Below are 18,355 nucleotides of genomic sequence, written 5' to 3'. Positions count from 1 at the left end.
AAAGTTCCACAAACTCTCTTATCTGCAACTTAATTTCAATCTCCAATAGATAATAAAACATGGTTGAAAAACTCTTAAAACTAGGTTAGAAAACTTGGTTAAAAAATATCATCAAAGTCTTCAAAAACTCGGACAAGCAAACACTAGAGACTGGCAGAATCTGATGCAAAAAGAGTTTATTCCCGTATAAATACAACCAAATAAACCCGAGTCCATCCGGATAAGACTGCCCACGGGTCAGCCGCTCGGGTCTTATATACTCTAAGCCCCTCCCTCGCTGGGCTTCAGCTTTCCCCAACACCTGTTGGAGCCCCCCCCCTCGCTCTGGCTCTCTTCCCTCAGTCGGTTTCCTCTCAGTTTTTGCCTGACCCATTTCCAACTTTTCTGCAGGCCTCTTCTTTACTCCGGCCAATTAGGCACGTTCATGCACTGTACAACAGAAAAGGAGGGGCTGGGGGGGGACACCTGTTCTTCTTGGCCAGCTGCCAACCCTGCACCTGGCTTTCATACTGAGCCCAGCGAGTTTAGCTTCAGCTTAGGATTCTATTTTAGAGTTTTAACACTTTAGATTATAAAAACTTATTATAAAACATTAGAATATAAAACCTTAACTATAAAACATTTGACTGTTAAACCTCAACTATAAAAAACTTGACAGTAAAACTTTAACTTTAAGACATTTGACTGTACAACTTTAACTTTAAGGCTTTAGACTATAGAAAAGTTAACTTTAAGACATTTTAACTATAAAACCTTTAACTTTAAGGCATTAAAACATTTAATTTATAAAACTTTTGATTATATAACTTCAACTCTAAAACCTTTGATTATAAAGCTTCAAAATGTTTTCCAACACAACCAACTGTTCTCCCTCAACAACCAAGTAGCCCGACTATCAGAAAAGAATCATGAGTTTTAGTGTGTTTTTCCATCTAGTAGTTGTCCATACTTTCATCAAAGACACCAAAAAGATGGCACAGAAACTGAAGGAAGCAGGAACATATCAGGTGGGCAGCAGTAAGACAGTCTGACCCTGTTCACCTTTGGTATCAACATGTGGTTTTCGTGATCAGATCACAAGTGGACAGCCTTCAGTACAGGTGTAAACACACCCAGGACGGATTGAGGACGCATTGAGATCCAACCACTCACATACGGAGGTGGTCTGGGACGCATTTGTCCACATTTGTCTGCAAGTGTGTACGCACACGTGTTTCAACTATTATTATGACAACAACAATAAGGATGTTTTTATGTACCAGACTCAGCGTATAGGTTCCTAATGGAGGACGTGCAGGTGCTGACAGATGAATAAAATCTTATTATATCTGCTTACAACTCCATCATGTTCTGTTGTAAACCATTTATTAAAGGTCTTTCCTTTTTGTTCATGTGTCGTGTCACCAAACCCACTTGTTTCACTTTTTCCTGATTTTACGACAATAGATATTTTTATTTGTACACTGTCTCATAATGTTTAGTGCTCTCTCTTTTATTTTGAAAGTATTATATGAACAGAGTTTGATGCCTTGCTCGTTAAAACACTCACTGAGTTTGTGTTCATCTTAAGAAAAGCAGTTTTAAAGAATCTAACAATAACTTACCCACTAGTGATTAATCTATGGAGGAGTGGAATTGATTGAAATACCTTCACATGTAGTTTTATAGTTTAAACTTTTGTTCTAATTTTCACTGCATGATGAAAAACACAGTGAAACTCAGACTGCTCCTTTCAAAGATAACTCCTCCTTCTGGGGTGGATCACAGACTGATAACCCCTCCCTGTTGGTGCCTCAGTGTGTGCGCACATTTACTTGCTCCCTCCCCCACAAAGAAATGGCAAATCATGACACACACTCAGTCGGTCCCACTGCAGAGCACCACCCCCTCACAAACCCAGTCACCACCCAAGAAATACAACTGCACTTGAAAAACATGAAAAACAAAGCACCGGGAGAAGACAATGTTGACACCATACTCATAAAACAAGCAACGTTCACCTACCTTCAGCACCTTGGACAGCTCTTCTCCGCCTGCCTCAGCACTGGTCACTTCCCCTCACCATGGAAAGCTGCAGTCATCGCCATGATCCATTAACCAGGAAAAGACCCTGACAACGCCACAAGCTACCGTCCCATAAGCCTTCTCAGCCACATAGGAAAACTGTTTGACAGAATACTCACCACACGCCTCACCACCCACATAGAATCAATGGGCCTCCTAGGAATTCACCAAGCCGGCTTCAGGCAAGGAAGAACCACCACAGACAACATCCTCCGATTATCAGAAGACATCCACAGAAACTTTAACAAAAAACAAATAACCCTGGCAATATTCTTCGACATAGAAAAAGCATTTGACAAAGTATGGCATGACGGACTCAAATACAGACTACTGGACACCAACCTCAAACTCCCAAAACCCACCCAATCCATCATCTCAAGCTTCCTCAATAACCGACAAATCAAAGAAAAAGTTGCCTCCACCATCTCAACACCTTTCACCCCCCAAGCAGGAGTTCCCCAAGGTGCAGTTTTAAGTCCACTTCTCTTCCTTCTGTACATCTCTGACATCTACTACCCCCCAGCCAACATAGCTAATGTCTCACAGTTCGCCGACGATCTCTGTTACTGGTCAAGCTCCAAAACTCCACAATTAGCAGCCAAAAAAACTCTGCATATGCATAAATGAAATAGAAAACTGGTCAAACATGTGACGAATCAAACTCAACCCTGCCGAAACACAATGCCTCCTGTTCACCAAAAACCAACACCTGCAGCCCAACAACAACATCAACTTAACACTATACAACCAGAAAATCAACATTGGCAAAGAAGCAGCATTCTTGGAGTAACATTTCAAAGCAACATGACCTGGGGTCCGTTTCACAAAGCAGGTTTATTGAAAACTCTGAGTCTGTTAACCCTGAAATGAGGGAAACTCTGAGTTTTCCGTTTCACAAAGGGAGGTAACTCAAACCAGAGAAAGAGGGGTAACTCTAGCCTGTTTCACAGAGAGAGGTAACTTAAGCTCTCGTCAGTTACCGTAGTAACAGACTCTATGAACCAAACCTGGTCGGGAGCAGGTTTTCTTCAGGAAACTCAGAGTTTCGCTCTGTCTCCTCCCTCTAGAATATAAAACCCTCATTCGACTTCCTCATTTATTCAGCCCGTCTCACGCGTGTTTGAGCGGTTACAAATTTAAAAAAAAAGAAATGTTGCGTCTCTGTGCTGCTCTGACCCCTTTGCAAAAGTCTTTCATAATTATGATAAAAAAAATCAAAAGACAAATCTGTGTCAAAGTCATAACTTTTAGATTTTTCCACCACTACTGCCGAGAGCGCTCAAAAAAGATGTTTAATAAGTTATTGGATTTGTTTTTAAACTAACACAATTCAGTTTAATCAACATGAATTATAATGTATGTGAAGTCAGCATCATGTTAGGGATAAAGCTAATGCACATTAAAACAGCCACTGAATGATATTTAATCTGTTTAATATTTAAAATATGATTGAAGTGAGGTTCAGCCATGAGCCTGTTCTGCCTGAGCCGCACCTTTGAATGATGTTCTGGATTTTTTTTTTTAACTGCTTCCATGTATGTTTTTCTCTGGATTGCTCCTAAATTAATATAAATTTTAGCTTCCGGTCGTGATTAAGTATTAAATAAACAGACCGGTTCAAACTTGCAAATTTACTTGAGCAGCAGTTTATCTGCTATCTAACATTTAGTACATTCACTTTCCTTTAAGTCTACTTCACTGTACTTTTTTCTACTTGTGTTTAATTGCAGTTTGTAAGATCCAAACAACAATTTATCTTCATCATTACTTTTTCAGATCTTTGAGACCCAGTAACATTCAACTCATTTATCTAATCTGAGTTTAGTTTTATAGACATTAAAAAGTGTTTTTCTTTAATCAAGAAATTTCTCCTTTTCAACATTACATTTAAACACATCATGGCATTGTTTAAATAACCTTTGCCCAATACTGATTATTCAGAGTTAAACTAGTCATAATGTAACTGAGCCACAGTTACATTAGAACCAACAGCAACACTATTATTAAGGATTTATAATACTGTTTGATAGGGGTGTCAAATTATCGCGTTAATTGCGATAAATTAATTACAGTCATATTTAGCGCGTTATGTTTTTTTAATCGCGTTAATCTGATTATTAATATCGAACTTTACTGTTTCTGTATGTGAGTTGCCTTTTTATAAAATCCGTTTTTCGATTGGCTGTCATTGTGTTTGGGATTGTTCAGCATAAGCTGATAGGCTCCCATTGTAGTTGGGGGGGGGCAAGGTGAGGAGCGGTGAGGAGACGTGAAAATGGAGCATGTGAGAGTTGTCGGTCCAATGAATGGAAAATTTACATTTCAAAAACGCCCCGACGGCACCATTGATAAAGGTAGAGTGATATGCCTTCTGTGTAAGAAGGAGTTTGCTTACCACCGAAGCAGCTCAAGTTTAGCCTACCACATCAACGCAAAGCACCCAGTCGCGAGTGCAGCCACAGCTAACGTTAGAAGCGAAGACGTTAGCAATTTATCGAGCCATAGCAAAGCTCTTCGCCAAACTAAATTTGAGGAGCACACCCCGCGTATGAGCAAGTCTGCGACTGACAGGCTGACGAATGTTCTTGCCAAGTGGATAGCGATGAACTGCAGGCCGATAAACATAGTGGAAGACGAGGGGTTAACAGAGGTGTTGCAAACTGCGTCCACTGACCCATCATACAAGCCACCGTGCAGGACTACAGTGACGACCAAAATCAGCAAGATGTACGACGGCGAAAAGAAAAACAAACTTGAGATTTTGGTGGAGGATTCGCCAAACTGTGTTGCTATAACCGGAGATCACTGGACCTCAGCTGGCAACCACAGCTATTTGGGGGTGACCGGACACTTTATTGATGGTGAGTGGAACCTCAACTCATTTGCACTGAGTGTCATGAAAACAGAAACCAGGCATTTTGCTGATAAATGCGCCGAACAGTTCCTCAAGGTGGCAAATGACTGGGGAATTGAAAACAAGATATGCACCATCGGTACAGACAGCGCAGCAAACATGCTTGCTGCTATGAGAGCCCTTCCATACGAGCACATCGCCTGCAATGCTCACATTCTCCAAAGGACCATCACGGTCTGCCTCGATAGCAGTGGGTTTGCCGGTGTACTAGCAAAGTGCCGCAAGATTGTTGGCCATTTCAAACAAAGCCCTGCGATTTCCACAGAACTTAACCAGCAACAAGTAGCACTTGGAAAAAAGAGCGAGCAACTTATACAAGATGTACCGACCAGGTGGAATTCGACACTCGCAATGGTCTCACGCCTCCTACGCAACCGAGAGGCTGTCCAGGCTACGTTGGACCAACAGAACAACCGCAGATTGGTCATGCCAACCGAAGCTGAGTGGGGGAAACTGCAGAGGCTGGAGATCCTGCTTGAACCATGCAGGTAAGCCCAAATTAACACCTGTCCATTTTAATGAAATAAACTACTGTCACATGTGTAATCCAAAAATGAATGAACATTAGGTAGTTACTTTTAAGGACAATTCAATTGGAAATCAGTTACACTTTAATTTAAATATCCAGCTAAGTTTATTTTGCAAACTTATCCACCTCTGCAGGTATGTGACTGAGCTGCTGGGTGGTGAGGCCTACGTCTCTTGCTCTGTAGTGCTGCCTGCTTTTCGCCATCTGGACCGTGTCATGGACATCACTGATGATGATCCAGCCTACATGGTGAAGTTCAAGAATGCCTTCCAGAGGGACCTGGCAGCACGGCGACCTGATGCCAACGAGACATGGTTCAAGGTGGCCACAGCACTGGATCCACGTTTCAAGGATTTGAAATGTCTTCCAAGAGAAAAGAGGGAACAGGTAAAGACTATAAGGATAAGCTGGACTAATGAGTCCAATTTATCAAATTTAACTTTATTTATATAGCACTTTACACACATAAGAAATGCAACACAAAGTGCTTCACAAAATAAAATAAAATAAAACGAAAATAAAATAAAACGGCCTACTGCACTTAGTATTAATGACAATCATTCATTCATCCATCTATACATCTATCTATCCATTCATTCATTCATTCATTCATTCATTCAGGTGTGGACCAGTCTGGAGAACATGCTCCAAGCATCGGAGCACAGAAGAGCAGCTACTCTCCAGCCCTCCACAGAGGATGATGAACCAGCTCAGAAGAAGAGGAGGAGTGCTCTCCTGCTGGGGTCCGACTCTGACTCAGAAGAAGATGGAATGGAGTCTGCAGAGCTGCAGCGCTACAGAGCTGAGCCCAGCATCAGTATTGATGACTGTCCCCTGCAGTGGTGGTATGCTCACTCAGGAGCCTATGAAAAGCTATCAGCCCTTGCGCGCAAGTACCTGGCCTCCCCGGCCACCTCCGTACCTTGTGAGAGACTGTTTAGCCTCGCAGGCCACATAGTGCAAAAGAAAAGGGCAGCCTTGCTCCCAGAAAATGTGACCAAGCTTGTCTGTCTCAGCGACTGGCTGAAGAAGAAGAAATGAGAGGCATGAGGTCAGCATAGCTGCTATGTCCTCTGTAGCCTACTAGAAGTGATTGCTTGATGTTATTTCAGCACTTTATTTTGTGATGATGAACAATGTTATTTTTGATGTGCTAATTTACAGCACTGTGATTGATGGGTCTGTTTTATTTATTTTATATTATCTGAAGCAGAGGAAAAGCAACAAGTTCAGTGTTCAATATTTGTATTGCTCAGAAAAGTGTTCTTACTGTTTTTTGATGTGTGAACTTAAAGCACTTTATGTGGACCTGATATTTTATTTTATTTTTATTTTCTAATTATTTGGAGATTGACAAGAACACAGCAATATTCGCTCCTGGTAGTTGAAACTAAAGGTTGTAAATGGCTAGGACTGCATCTGTTCAAGTCTGTTGAAAACAATAAATGACTTTATGAAGCCACTTTTTTTGTTATATATCAATCTTTTGATCTGCCACAATAATGTAATGAATTTAAATGAAAATACCTCAAGTTGAGGGCTTTTCGCATCAATTTTTAGGTGAGATTAAAAAAGAGATTAATTAGATCAATTAACTACAGATCATAATTAATTAATCACTCAATTTTTTTAATCTCTTGACAGCACTACTGTTTGATAAATTGTTCATAACAATATAATTTAGTTGTTTTTATTTATGTACATTTGCAGCCTTTCCAGAGAAAATCATACACAGGAAGTACACCTCCACCTGAGACCAACCTGTCTCATTATAACATAAAATGCACATACAATATAAAATAAATATTAAAACAAACACTGTGTCTGTTTGGTAACAGCAGGCTCCACCATCTCCTGCTAAAATGCATCACCATTATGACCCCTCCCTGATGGCTCGCTTCATTCACTCCAATCCACCAATCCTCTTCCTTGGTCCCTCCCCCTCATTGATATGCATGTGTTGAGTTGGGTATAACCAACAAGAGCTGATGAGCACTCTGCACTGAAGATCAGCGGATCAACAGGAACTGAAGACAAACAGTTGTGTTGGAGCAGAGAGAGTGAACCTCAACTTTCAGAAGGAATCATGGCGCAGAAAGGAGTTCAGCTGGACCGGGAAACCTTCTCTTGTTCCATCTGTCTGGATCTACTGAAGGATCCGGTGACTGTTCCCTGTGGACACAGCTACTGCATGAACTGTATCAAACGCTTCTGGGATGGAAAGAAGAAGAAGAACATTTACAGCTGCCCTCAGTGTAGGCAGACCTTCACACCGAGGCCTGTCCTGCTGAAAAACACCATGTTAGCAGATTTAGTGGAGGAGCTGAAGAAGACTGGACTCCAAGCTGCTCCTGCTGATCACTGCTATGCTGGAGCTGAAGATGTGGCCTGTGATGTCTGCACTGGGAGAAAACTGAAAGCCTGCAAGTCCTGTCTGCAGTGTCTGATCTCTTACTGTGAGAAAGACCTTCAGCCTCATTATGATTCCCCTGCCTTTAAGAAGCACAAGCTGGTGGAGCCCTCCAAGAAGCTCCAGGAGAACATCTGCTCTCGTCACGATGAGGTGATGAAGATGTTCTGTCGTACTGATCAGCAGTCTATCTGTTATCTCTGCTCTGTGGACGAACATAAAGGCCACGACACAGTCTCAGCTGCAGCAGAAAGGACTGAGAGGCAGAGAGAGCTCGGGGTGAGTCGACAAAACATCCAGCAGAGAATCCAGGACAGAGAGAAAGATGTGACAGCGGCTGTGTCCGAAGTCACAGATAAACTACAGGACGTTCTGGGTGAGAAAAGGACAAACATCTCACGGACAGTGACTGAAGTGAATGTTTTAAAGCTACAACCACAGCCCAAGACCAGAGCTGAGTTCTTACAGTATGCACGTGACATCACACTGGATCCAAACACAGCACACACACGGCTGTTGTTATCTGTTGGGAACAGAAAAGCAACAGTAACGAGAAGGGAGAGAAATCACTCTTATTCTAAGGACCCAGTCAGATTGACTTCATGGTTTCAGGTCCTGAGCAAAGAGAGTCTGACTGGACGTTGTTACTGGGAGGTGATGTCGACAGATGTAGGTAATGTAACAGTTGCATACAAGAACAGTGAATCTAGATTTGGATTTAATGACTATTCCTGGACTTTAGAGTGTGACGTAACCACATTTTCATTAATGCACAACTCATACAAAACTGGAGTCTCAGGTCCTCTGTCCTCCAGAGTAGGAGTGTACCTGGATCATAGTGCAGGTATCCTGTCCTTCTACAGCATCTCTGAAACCATGACTCTCCTCCACAGAGTCCAGACCACATTCACTCAGCCTCTCTTTGCTGGACTTGGGTTATATTATGCTGAAACCAGTGCTAAGATCTGTAAACTAATGTAAAATCATTGAAAGGGACTTTGGCTTCAATTCAAGCGTCGCTTCTTCCTGGGTCTATTCATCCTTTGAGGCTTTCAATGCTCATTGACATTTTTAAGGACCGATTTTTTTGGAATATTTTTATTGATGTCTTTTCTGTTGTTTCTCTTTGGCTGCATGGTTCTTAAGACACAAGCACCTGCTTTTATAGTAGATATGTTGTTCTCACTTCTGTGAACATTTGTAAGGAGATCTATCATTACAATAAAATGTATTTGTTTGGCAGAAAAGTGCTGTTTACAGATATCTGATGCAAAGTTCAGCTAACAATCGGCTCTAGATCAAAAATTCTACTTGAGACAAATTCCCTTGGCACTGTGTCAAAAAGCTGTTCAGAGATTAGATTTCCTGGTTTCCTTGAATGCATCACAAATGATCGCTCCAACCTCCGTTCAACAAATGTCTCATTTTAAAGTAGTTTGCTTCTCCTCGAGGACAGACCTGACAAAGCTTCATTTTGACTAATCTGCATCATGATGTTGTTATTTCAGCAAACTTAAGAGCCGTTAATTAAAGTCAATCACAAGAAAATCTTTTACGGGTTCATACCGCTGAAGTAAGCCAGAGAGCAGCCTCTGTGTAACTGACTATTCACAGTCAAATTGGGACTCACAACAAACAGATGAACGGCCGCTCATCCAGGGGATGTAATTCCAAGAAAGGACAGCTTTTATTTTGCTGACGTAGCCTATCTGGAGGGGAGAATATTACTTCACTATTGATCTGAACACATGGTCACTTCTTGAGTTGCTAGTTGGACTGTAAACAGTGCAGCAAAAGGAAGTATTGGCTGGAAGTCTTAATCTAAATGCCAGATGTAAACCGGAAAGCCCACAAGAATCACCATTACTTTCCCTCAGAGATTGTTAATTCTGTAATTAATAGCCCAGAGCAAAATTAATAAGTAGAAAATAATCAAGAACAGTCAAAAAACATTTTACTCTTTTGATTAAAAGGAGCATTCCTTTAGACTTATAGTCTAGGTTGGGAGGGTTACCTTAAAAATGTATTCCAATACAGTTAATTACCTGTTAAAAAGTCAGTAAATCATGAACTTAATCCAAGTATCACAATTGTAAAGTAAAGTAACTGATTATAAAGACAAATTAAGACTGAAATAAAGACAAGAGAAAAATAAATTTCAATACTTTTGTAATGCGCGAATGTCCGTTTAAATTAATAGCGGTAATTATGCGCATTTAAATGTACTTTGTTAAGTATGCTGTTCACACTACTTCACACTCAAACTTCTAGTAAACTTCCACAAACTTCTTCCAGTCTGGGGCTTGTGTTTTTACCCACACCATCCCGGCTGAAGTTTCACCAGAGTCACAAACTATTCTTCAGTAGTAGAAGAAGAAGACGACAGGTTAGCTAACATTTTGATCCTGTGCAGCTAACGTTAGCAGTTGGTCTTACCTGTAAACGTTTCTTTAAATTAGACTTGGAGTCCGTGGATAATGACAGCATTATCACGAGGCATAACTTCCACTGTACTGCGATGTTGCTCGCATTCTTTCTCCTTTGAAGACACAAAATGATGGCGAACGTTCCAACCGTTGAATGTTCACTTGTTCACGACAGGCCATGGCAACCAGGGACTGAGGATGGCAACTTTGAGGAGCAGTGTTGTGAGACTTGTGTGTCGTGAAGTGACGTAACGTGCGCGCATGGTATCAGAGACGGTCAGACGGACGGTTCAGAAATGAAACACCAGATGTTAAAGAGCATCTTTGGTATTATCTCGTCTTCCTTTTAAAATGTGTTTTAAAACTGCAATGCTGCTAGTAATCCCCATTTTTAATGAATGTATCTGTAATCTAATTAGACTATAACTTTTTTTCAGAGGAAAAGATATTTGACACTATTTTTTAGGAGCTTTGGGGGTCCCTGATAATACATATATATATATATATGTGTGTGTGTGTGTGTGTGCTATGAGGGCACTGAAACACCCAGGGTTTTTATAGTACATCTAATAATTAGAATAAGGAAAATAAGCAATATATGAAGAAGAAAAGTTTTTATTTTGACAAAAATCCACCACAAATGGTTTCAACAGCTCTGAGTATTACGTTTGCTTTTAAAGTAAGTGGGTGGAGGAGGTTAGACTGTGTGTGTGTCTGTCGTGTGTGCTGTGTGTTTGTTGAGGTTATTATTTGAAGTGTTTCTCTTTTTCATGTGATTCCTATTGTGTATGGAACCTCAGGAAGCAGCTGCTGGTGGACGTGAAACACAGGTGGACATCATATTTTCTGCACTTGGCCTTCGGTGTACCTGTGCACACACACATACACATTACTTTACTGACACTGACCCTTGACCTGCTAACTGTGTATTAAACCTGATTTGGGAATCCACTCGTCCTGACTCTTCAGCCTCACTGTCCTCACTGTCAGAGGGAATGACCCTCACTACTCGATCATGTTCCTTCCCCCCAGAAAAGGTTCTTGTGTCCATTTCCAGTAAGTGTCAGTAGATATGAAGTAAAAACATTGACTATGGCCATAATAAAACATCCGAGCACATGTCCTCACTTCAGCATCATATAGCCTGAACAAAAGAGCTCTAAATGCACAATGTTGCCCTGAGGCAACAAAGAGAAGACACAGTTATAGTCTCTAAATAAAAACAAAAGTATTTTAACAATAAAACATGCTTCTTTACATTCTCATGCACATATTTTTATATGCATTCATTTTAATTTAAACATGTTACATTTTATTTATCTTTCCAGTTCTTGGCACTGTGTCCCATGCAGCTTTGCTTCCTGAAAGCAATGCTCCACCCTCAGACAAAAGCCACACCCACCTCAAACCCTCATTTTATTGGACTCAGAGATGTCTGGTGATATGTTGATATTTATCCTTATTTTAAAAACTTAAAGGGGCGCTGTAAGGTTCATAAAGGTAGTTTGTTACCTGTGGGCAACACCATGCCATAGAGGGCTATTTACGTAACACCATTAGGTCTGCTTGTATTCCGTTGCTCCCCAAGTCTGCTCAGAGTAGTTCGACACAATGAGAACGTTTCCTACCTGATGCAGACAAACTGCTTTGACATGTTTTCAGCTCCCTGGTTAGCAGGATAAGGGCGCCCTCTTGTGTTGGGCATCAGTTTCACATATCAGTTGTGAACCTCAGGAGACTCACCCGGCTACACTGACATCAGGTCACACTGAAAAGATGGCAGCAAAGAGTCTCAGGTCTGAAATTGTATTTAGGAATGGGAAATGTGTTTCTATTGTTTCAGGATTTTATGACTTGACCTAATATAGAGCGCACATTTTGCATTGATTGTTGATTTTAAAACATTTACATGTTACAAAAAGCTGAGTCAATCACTGGTTCAGTGCCAAGGTGAGCAAAACACTGAATCAACCTGACAGCCTCATTCGGAGGTTTCCTCTTCATTAAAGTCTACAGGACAATAAATGTCCACATGGACATAATATCTGTGAGGCAGCACTTCAATTTCACCAAATTAATTCTGACTGTTATTTCAAAATGTTTCTGTTTTTGGTGAGGAAAGCTGAAAGCACAGAGACTTACTCAAAGAGCTCTTCTGCTCTTATCATGAATATTGAACTTTGGGGTGTTTCAGGAGGAAACCTGCCTCAGTTATACCCTCATATTATTTGACATTTTGTCCATCAGCTTTGTTTGAAACCCTGCAATGAAGACGAGAAGAAAAGACTTTGATCCAGTTTGTTTATTCATGATGTCAAACTTCAGTTTGTTCACACATCACATCAGTAAAGTCTGTTCAATGATTCTTGTTCCTGATGTCATCAACAGATTCACTTCATCCACACCATCAGTTTGTTTGACCACAATCTAAACTATGTCAAAAAATCTCCTCATTGATTTCATCATGATCATTGAAGGTTTAAAATACCTCAGAGGACATTTTTACATTAATTTAGATATAAACAAAAGTTGATCTAGCAAAGAACAAAGTATTGTGGACAAAATATCTACATTAAAAGCAAGAACTGGTTCTTTCTCTCGTTTGACAAATACATCATTATTAAAAACCACAAACCATTTACAGCCTAGAAAAACGAACAAAGGTCATCATGAGCAGTGAAAGCCTCCATGGCTAAACAGACACAGGAAGGAGCGTCACTTAAAGGAACTCATTTACAGAACACATGAGAAGACGGCAAAGTACCGCCCATAACGTTTGATTGACAGGTGACAAAAATGTGCCAACAATCAGCTCTCAGCAACAAACATGAATAAATATCAAGCTGAAGAATGAAAACACAGAAGTTAACCCGCTGTCCCTTAAATGACTTCTGTCTATTTCACTTTACACAACTCAACAGTGGATCCATAATAATAAAGACAAAGTCCAGCATAGAGAGGCTGAGTGAATGTGGTCTGGACTCTGTGGAGGAGAGTCATGGTTTCAGAGATGCTGTAGAAGGACAGAATACCTGCTCTGTGATCCAGGTACACTCCTACTCTGGAGGACCGAGGACCTGAGACAGGAGTGTTCACTTTGTTGTACATAAAGTTATAACTGTTGTTGTCACAATCTAACGCCCAAGATTTGTCATTGTATCCAAATCCACATTCATTCCCTGCTCTGCTGATATTCTTGTATGCGACTGCTACATGAACTCCTCCTCCTCTCCACTCCACCTCCCAGTAACAACGTCCAGTCAGACTCTCTCTACTCAGGACCTGATCCCATCCAGTGAATCTGTCTGGGTGACTAGAATAAGACTGTTTTTCTCTCATTACTGTTGCTTTTCTGTTCCCATCAGATAATAACAGATATGTGTGTGCTGTGTTTGGATCCAGTGTGATGTCACATGAGTACTGTAAGAACTCAGCTCTGGTCTTGGGCTCTGGTTGTGACAGTAAAACATCCACTTCAGTCACTGTCTGTGAGATGTTTGTCCATGTCTCCCTCAGAACGTCCTGTAGTTTATCTCTGACCTCTGACACAGCCGCTGTCACAGCCTCAAAGTACCTCAGAGGACGGATCTTGATGCTGGATGAGTCTGTAGATTCACTGAGTGGTGACAGTGAGGGGTAGTCGTGTAGAAACTGGTTGTGATCCTCTGTGAGTGACAGCTCCTCCAGGTCAGCGTCTCTCCTCTTCAGCTCAGTGATCTCCTGCTCCAGCTTCTCCTGAAGCTCTCTGACTCGACTCACTTCAGCTTCCTGCTGGTATCTGAGCTGCTGCTTCTCATGAGAGTGTCCTATCTGCATGAAATCCATCAGCTGATTAAAGATCTTCTCACTGACCCCCATGGCTCCACCAGCAGAGCGTCCTTTCTTCATGAGACTGAACAGCTGGTTGGAGATCTTCTCTCTGTCCTCCACGGTTTTATCAGCAGAGCAATTGATAGCCTCCACCTGCTGTTGAAGCATGTTCACATCTTTCTCTCTGTCCTGGATTCTCTGCTGGATGTTTTGTCGACTCACCCCGAGCTCTCTCTGCCTCTCAGTCCTTTCTGCTGCAGCTGAGACTGTGTCGTGGCCTTTATGTTCGTCCACAGAGCAGAGATAACAGATAGACTGCTGATCAGTACGACAGAACATCTTCATCACCTCATCGTGACGAGAGCAGACGTTCTCCTGGAGCTTCTTGGAGGGCTCCACCAGCTTGTGCTTCTTAAAGGCAGGGGAATCATAATGAAGTTGAAGGTGTTTCTCACAGTAAGAAGCCAGACACTGCAGACAGGACTTGCAGGCTTTCAGTTTTCTCCCAGTGCAGACATCACAGGCCACATCTTCAGGTCCAGCATAGCAGAGATCAGCAGGAGCAGCTTGGAGTCCAGTCTTCTTCAGCTCCTCCACTAAAGCTGCTAACATGGTGTTTTTCAGCAGGACAGGCCTCGGTGTGAAGGTCTGCCTACACTGAGGGCAGCTGTAGACTCTCCTCTCATCCTCTTTATCCCAGTGGGTTTGAATACAGTTCATGCAGTAGCTGTGTCCACAGGGAACAGTCACCGGATCCTTCAGTAGATCCAGACAGATGGAACAAGAGAAGGTTTCCCGGTCCAGCTGAACTCCTTTCTGCGCCATTTCACCTCTCAGTGACAACAACTGTCTGAGTTTCTGACCTTCAGACCTGAAACTAGTTTGAGCTCTGATCTACACAGCATGTGTTTGTGCAGTGAGTGTCAGCTCTGGTTGGTTACACCCATCTTCAAACTGTTGATCTGAAGGGGAGGGAACAAGGAAGTGTCTGAGTCAGAGTGGAGCTGGCTGTGTTTGAGAGCAGGAAGAAGAGGGAGGGGTTATCAAGCTGTGATTCCCAGAAGAGGAGCGGCGCTGTGGATTTTGAACTTTGTTTCCTCATTTACATGAAGCCTCAGTTAAAACCTGCTCCACATGTGAAACATTTGCAGCTTTAAGTTGTAAAATACTTGTCGACTCTTCAGGTCTCTGGTGATGGCTGCATATTTCTCTACTTCGTCATCAGATTCTGTTCAAACTTATTTTACTGCTTAAAAACAGCTGACTGAGAATTTAAAGTCATCAAAGTAAACTGTCATCAAACACTTTAACTGCTGAATTCACGTATCAAATCAGAGTGGTGAAAATGCTGCTACACGTGTTTTCAAATGGCTCCAAATGACAGAAGAATGATGAAACTTAAATTATAAAGTGTCAAAAGTTTGTTTTTTTGCAACGTGATGGACTTGAAGTGCATTTCCCTCCCTGCGCATCTGCGGTGTGCTCTGGTTTATCTTTTGAAGAAAACATTCTTTTAAAAAAACACTGTACTATAGACACAATATTAACCTACACGACGTGGGACCTCGCATGTCTCGCCAAGAAGCATTCTGGGTAATCCCACTAAGAGAACACAGGAGCCCATGTGGAGAAGGGAAAGCTTCATTTACAAGCCTGTACTCCTGCTCATAGCTGCTTTTGATTTGGACGCTAAATCTTGAGTTTGCTAACAAATAAAAACATTTTTTTGAAGGACTGAGATGCACTTGGATGGGTCGATTATTTTTGTTTTGCTATTTTTCTCATTGGTGGAAATGGAAAAAGAGATAAAAACGCACCATATCCACTCATTTATAAACAATGCTGTTTATTCCACGAGAAATATCGTTAAGTTTTCTTTTTAGTGAGACGAAAAAAATAGAGATGCATCGCGGTCTCTATGTATACGCAAAATGTAAGAAAAAAATTCCATCCAGTGTTTGAGAAACTTGAATTTTATTTAAACTTGAAAAATGACTTAACTTTTATACAAGACAAGCATAGAGTTTATTTCTTTTCAAACAAAAAAATCCCCAAAATGTAAACAAAGCGTGACACGAGGAAAATATGAAGTGGTAACAGACGTCACAAGTCTTACTGAGAGAGAGAGAGACAGAGAGAGAGAGAGAGAGAGAGAGAGAGAGAGAGACAGAGAGAGAGAGACTGAGAGAGAGAGAGAGAGAGAGAGAGAGAGAGAGAGAGAGAGGACAAGTCGAGCAGCTTTTTCTTTCTGTTCTGTTTTTGTAAAATGTACGAAAAGAAAACTTTTGATTGTTCCTTTTGTTTCTTGTTCTGTAGTTTCAGGTTGTTGTTTTTTTCGGGGGAAATTATAAACCTTGTAAATGCAAAACTAGCCAATACTGTATTAAATGTGTGCACTTTGAAGTGTGCTTTGCTTGTACAGTTGTAAATACTCAGAAAAATATAAGAGGTACCTTAAAATGATTATAAAGATATATTGATCTTGTTGAACTATTAATGTCGCTATCGAGCTGGATGTAGGATATAAAAAAACGTCATGTTGTGCTTTTTGAAATATTTGTGTTGAACTTTTTATTTTTAGTTTGGGTGTGCGGAGCTTGAATTCTGCTCCACTTTGCAGGGTGGGCAGGCTGTCTGATTGTACATCTTTTTTTCCCTGTTGTCTTTCATTCCATTTTTTCCTACCTGTGTGGGCGGTTGAGTGTACAGGTGTGCCCTTAGCCCCTCCCTCTTTCACTGTGCACTCATTGGAAAGAGCCTGTGGTACTGACAAGCATCCTAAAAACAAAGCTGCGTGTCCACCAACATCCTCTTTTAAGCTCTGGCTGGAGAAAAAAAAAGCACTACATGTCAGATTTTTAGCCGTCACTGTGCAGCAGCAGCAACCGCACGTGCAAAGTGATCTTCCTTAAAAACTGCTGTTATAATACCAAGAACATTAAAAGGTTAAAGCTGCATTAAAAGGCTTTTAAAGTGTTCATGCTTTCCCAACAGAATTGGAATAATTCCAGGGGGAAACAGTCACATGTAGACAATGACACTAATACTCAATGAAATGTACTGTGACTGCATTGTGTCCATGCGAGGTGGGCAGCATGACAATATCTAATGTTAGTCGGTATAACTAATAAGACAGAGAGCTGAAGTTCTGCCTCATGATGATGTTTCTTCTCATCAAGAGTTTTTGTTTTTAAACGCTGAAACTTCATTTGTGGTTTTCTTTCCATGTTCAATAATGAGTCTCTTTTTTACTGTGTGATGGTAAAAATTGAGCACTTTGTCATTGTTAGTCTAGGCTTTTTTTCTGAGCGCAAGACAAAAAGATCAGTACCTCTCGTGTGTGTGTGGAGCTAGAGTCAGGATGAGTTTAGCCTAGCTTAGCACAGAGACAGGGAAGAGCGAGCTTGGTGAAAAATGGACCTCCTAAAAGCTCATTGAAACACGAGTTGTTTTGCTAAATACATGCATGAACATAAACGCTGAAATGAGCAGAAATAGTTCCCTTATGTAACTAAATGAATGTTTTTCCTTTGCTGTTTGTTTCTTGATTTATACGTTTCCTGCTTTAGGGTTGTTAGGCTCATTTTTAAACTTTAGATTGAGACAGGCTAGCCTAGCTTTATGCTAAGCTAGGCTAATCATATCCTGATTCGCGCTCTGTGTTTAACATACACACCTAACAGTGGAATGCTTTTTCTCCCCTGAACTCTCGGGACATTTATAACTGTATTCGACCAATTATTCTTAATTTCTTTTTACCTTGAAAAGAGGAAACGTGTTCGTCCTTTAAAAAACTAAAAGATTTTCACTTATTAAGAAATAAACTTTGCCTAATCAAATGTAAAATTGGCAGAATTTAGCCGTAAATGAGCAACAATCTGAGCAAACAAGGTTACAAATCAGAGCAGACATTGTACGCCAGCTTACTGTACTTCAACATTAGATACCCACCTCTTCTTGTGAGCTCAGAAATCATGTTTGGCTTAGATTCATGGGAGATGTAGTTGTTGAACGCTGCTGTATTTGAGCCTGATTGATAAAGGGGGGTTCAGATTTTACTGTCCTGTGCGGTAGAGGTCTCAGAGGTACACTCGGGTCCGTTTACATCAGACTGATCCGGAAGCAGAGTCGGGCCAGGTTCAAATGATGTCCGTGCCTAATCAGTGCTCGATTTGAGTGCTCCCCTCGAGTCAAACACAAGT

The 18,355-nt window shown here is 41.2% G+C and overlaps 3 protein-coding genes across 3 annotated transcripts; 2 read left to right on the top strand and 1 right to left on the bottom strand.

The window, feature by feature from the left end:
- Positions 1-4,612: 4,612 nt before the first annotated feature.
- LOC138611601 (E3 SUMO-protein ligase ZBED1-like) lies at positions 4,613-6,548 on the top strand. The gene is made up of 3 exons (XM_069684781.1): positions 4,613-5,466; positions 5,642-5,894; positions 6,129-6,548. The coding sequence occupies exons 1-3, from the start codon at positions 4,613-4,615 to the stop codon at positions 6,546-6,548; spliced, it is 1,527 nt and encodes a 508-aa protein (XP_069540882.1).
- Positions 6,549-7,593: 1,045 nt separating this feature from the next.
- Positions 7,594-11,166, top strand: LOC138611600 (E3 ubiquitin/ISG15 ligase TRIM25-like). Its single transcript, XM_069684780.1, has 2 exons — positions 7,594-8,293; positions 11,144-11,166. Exons 1-2 carry the CDS (start codon positions 7,594-7,596, stop codon positions 11,164-11,166), a joined length of 723 nt encoding a protein of 240 aa, XP_069540881.1.
- A 1,706-nt stretch (positions 11,167-12,872) lies between these two features.
- Positions 12,873-14,980, bottom strand: LOC138612213 (tripartite motif-containing protein 16-like). Its single transcript, XM_069685530.1, has 2 exons — positions 14,237-14,980; positions 12,873-14,149 (listed from the first exon to the last, which is right to left on the bottom strand). The coding sequence occupies exons 1-2, from the start codon at positions 14,976-14,978 to the stop codon at positions 13,239-13,241; spliced, it is 1,653 nt and encodes a 550-aa protein (XP_069541631.1). The 5' UTR covers positions 14,979-14,980; the 3' UTR covers positions 12,873-13,238.
- Positions 14,981-18,355: the final 3,375 nt, after the last annotated feature.

The sequence above is a fragment of the Semicossyphus pulcher genome, unplaced genomic scaffold (assembly GCF_022749685.1).
Source record: "Semicossyphus pulcher isolate SPU_LCO1_2020_fin unplaced genomic scaffold, fSemPul1.0.p SCAF_7, whole genome shotgun sequence".
NCBI classification, from domain to species: Eukaryota; Metazoa; Chordata; class Actinopteri; order Labriformes; family Labridae; genus Semicossyphus; species Semicossyphus pulcher.
Note: the sequence above shows the minus strand (reverse complement) of the source record. Positions and strands in the feature narration are given on the sequence as shown.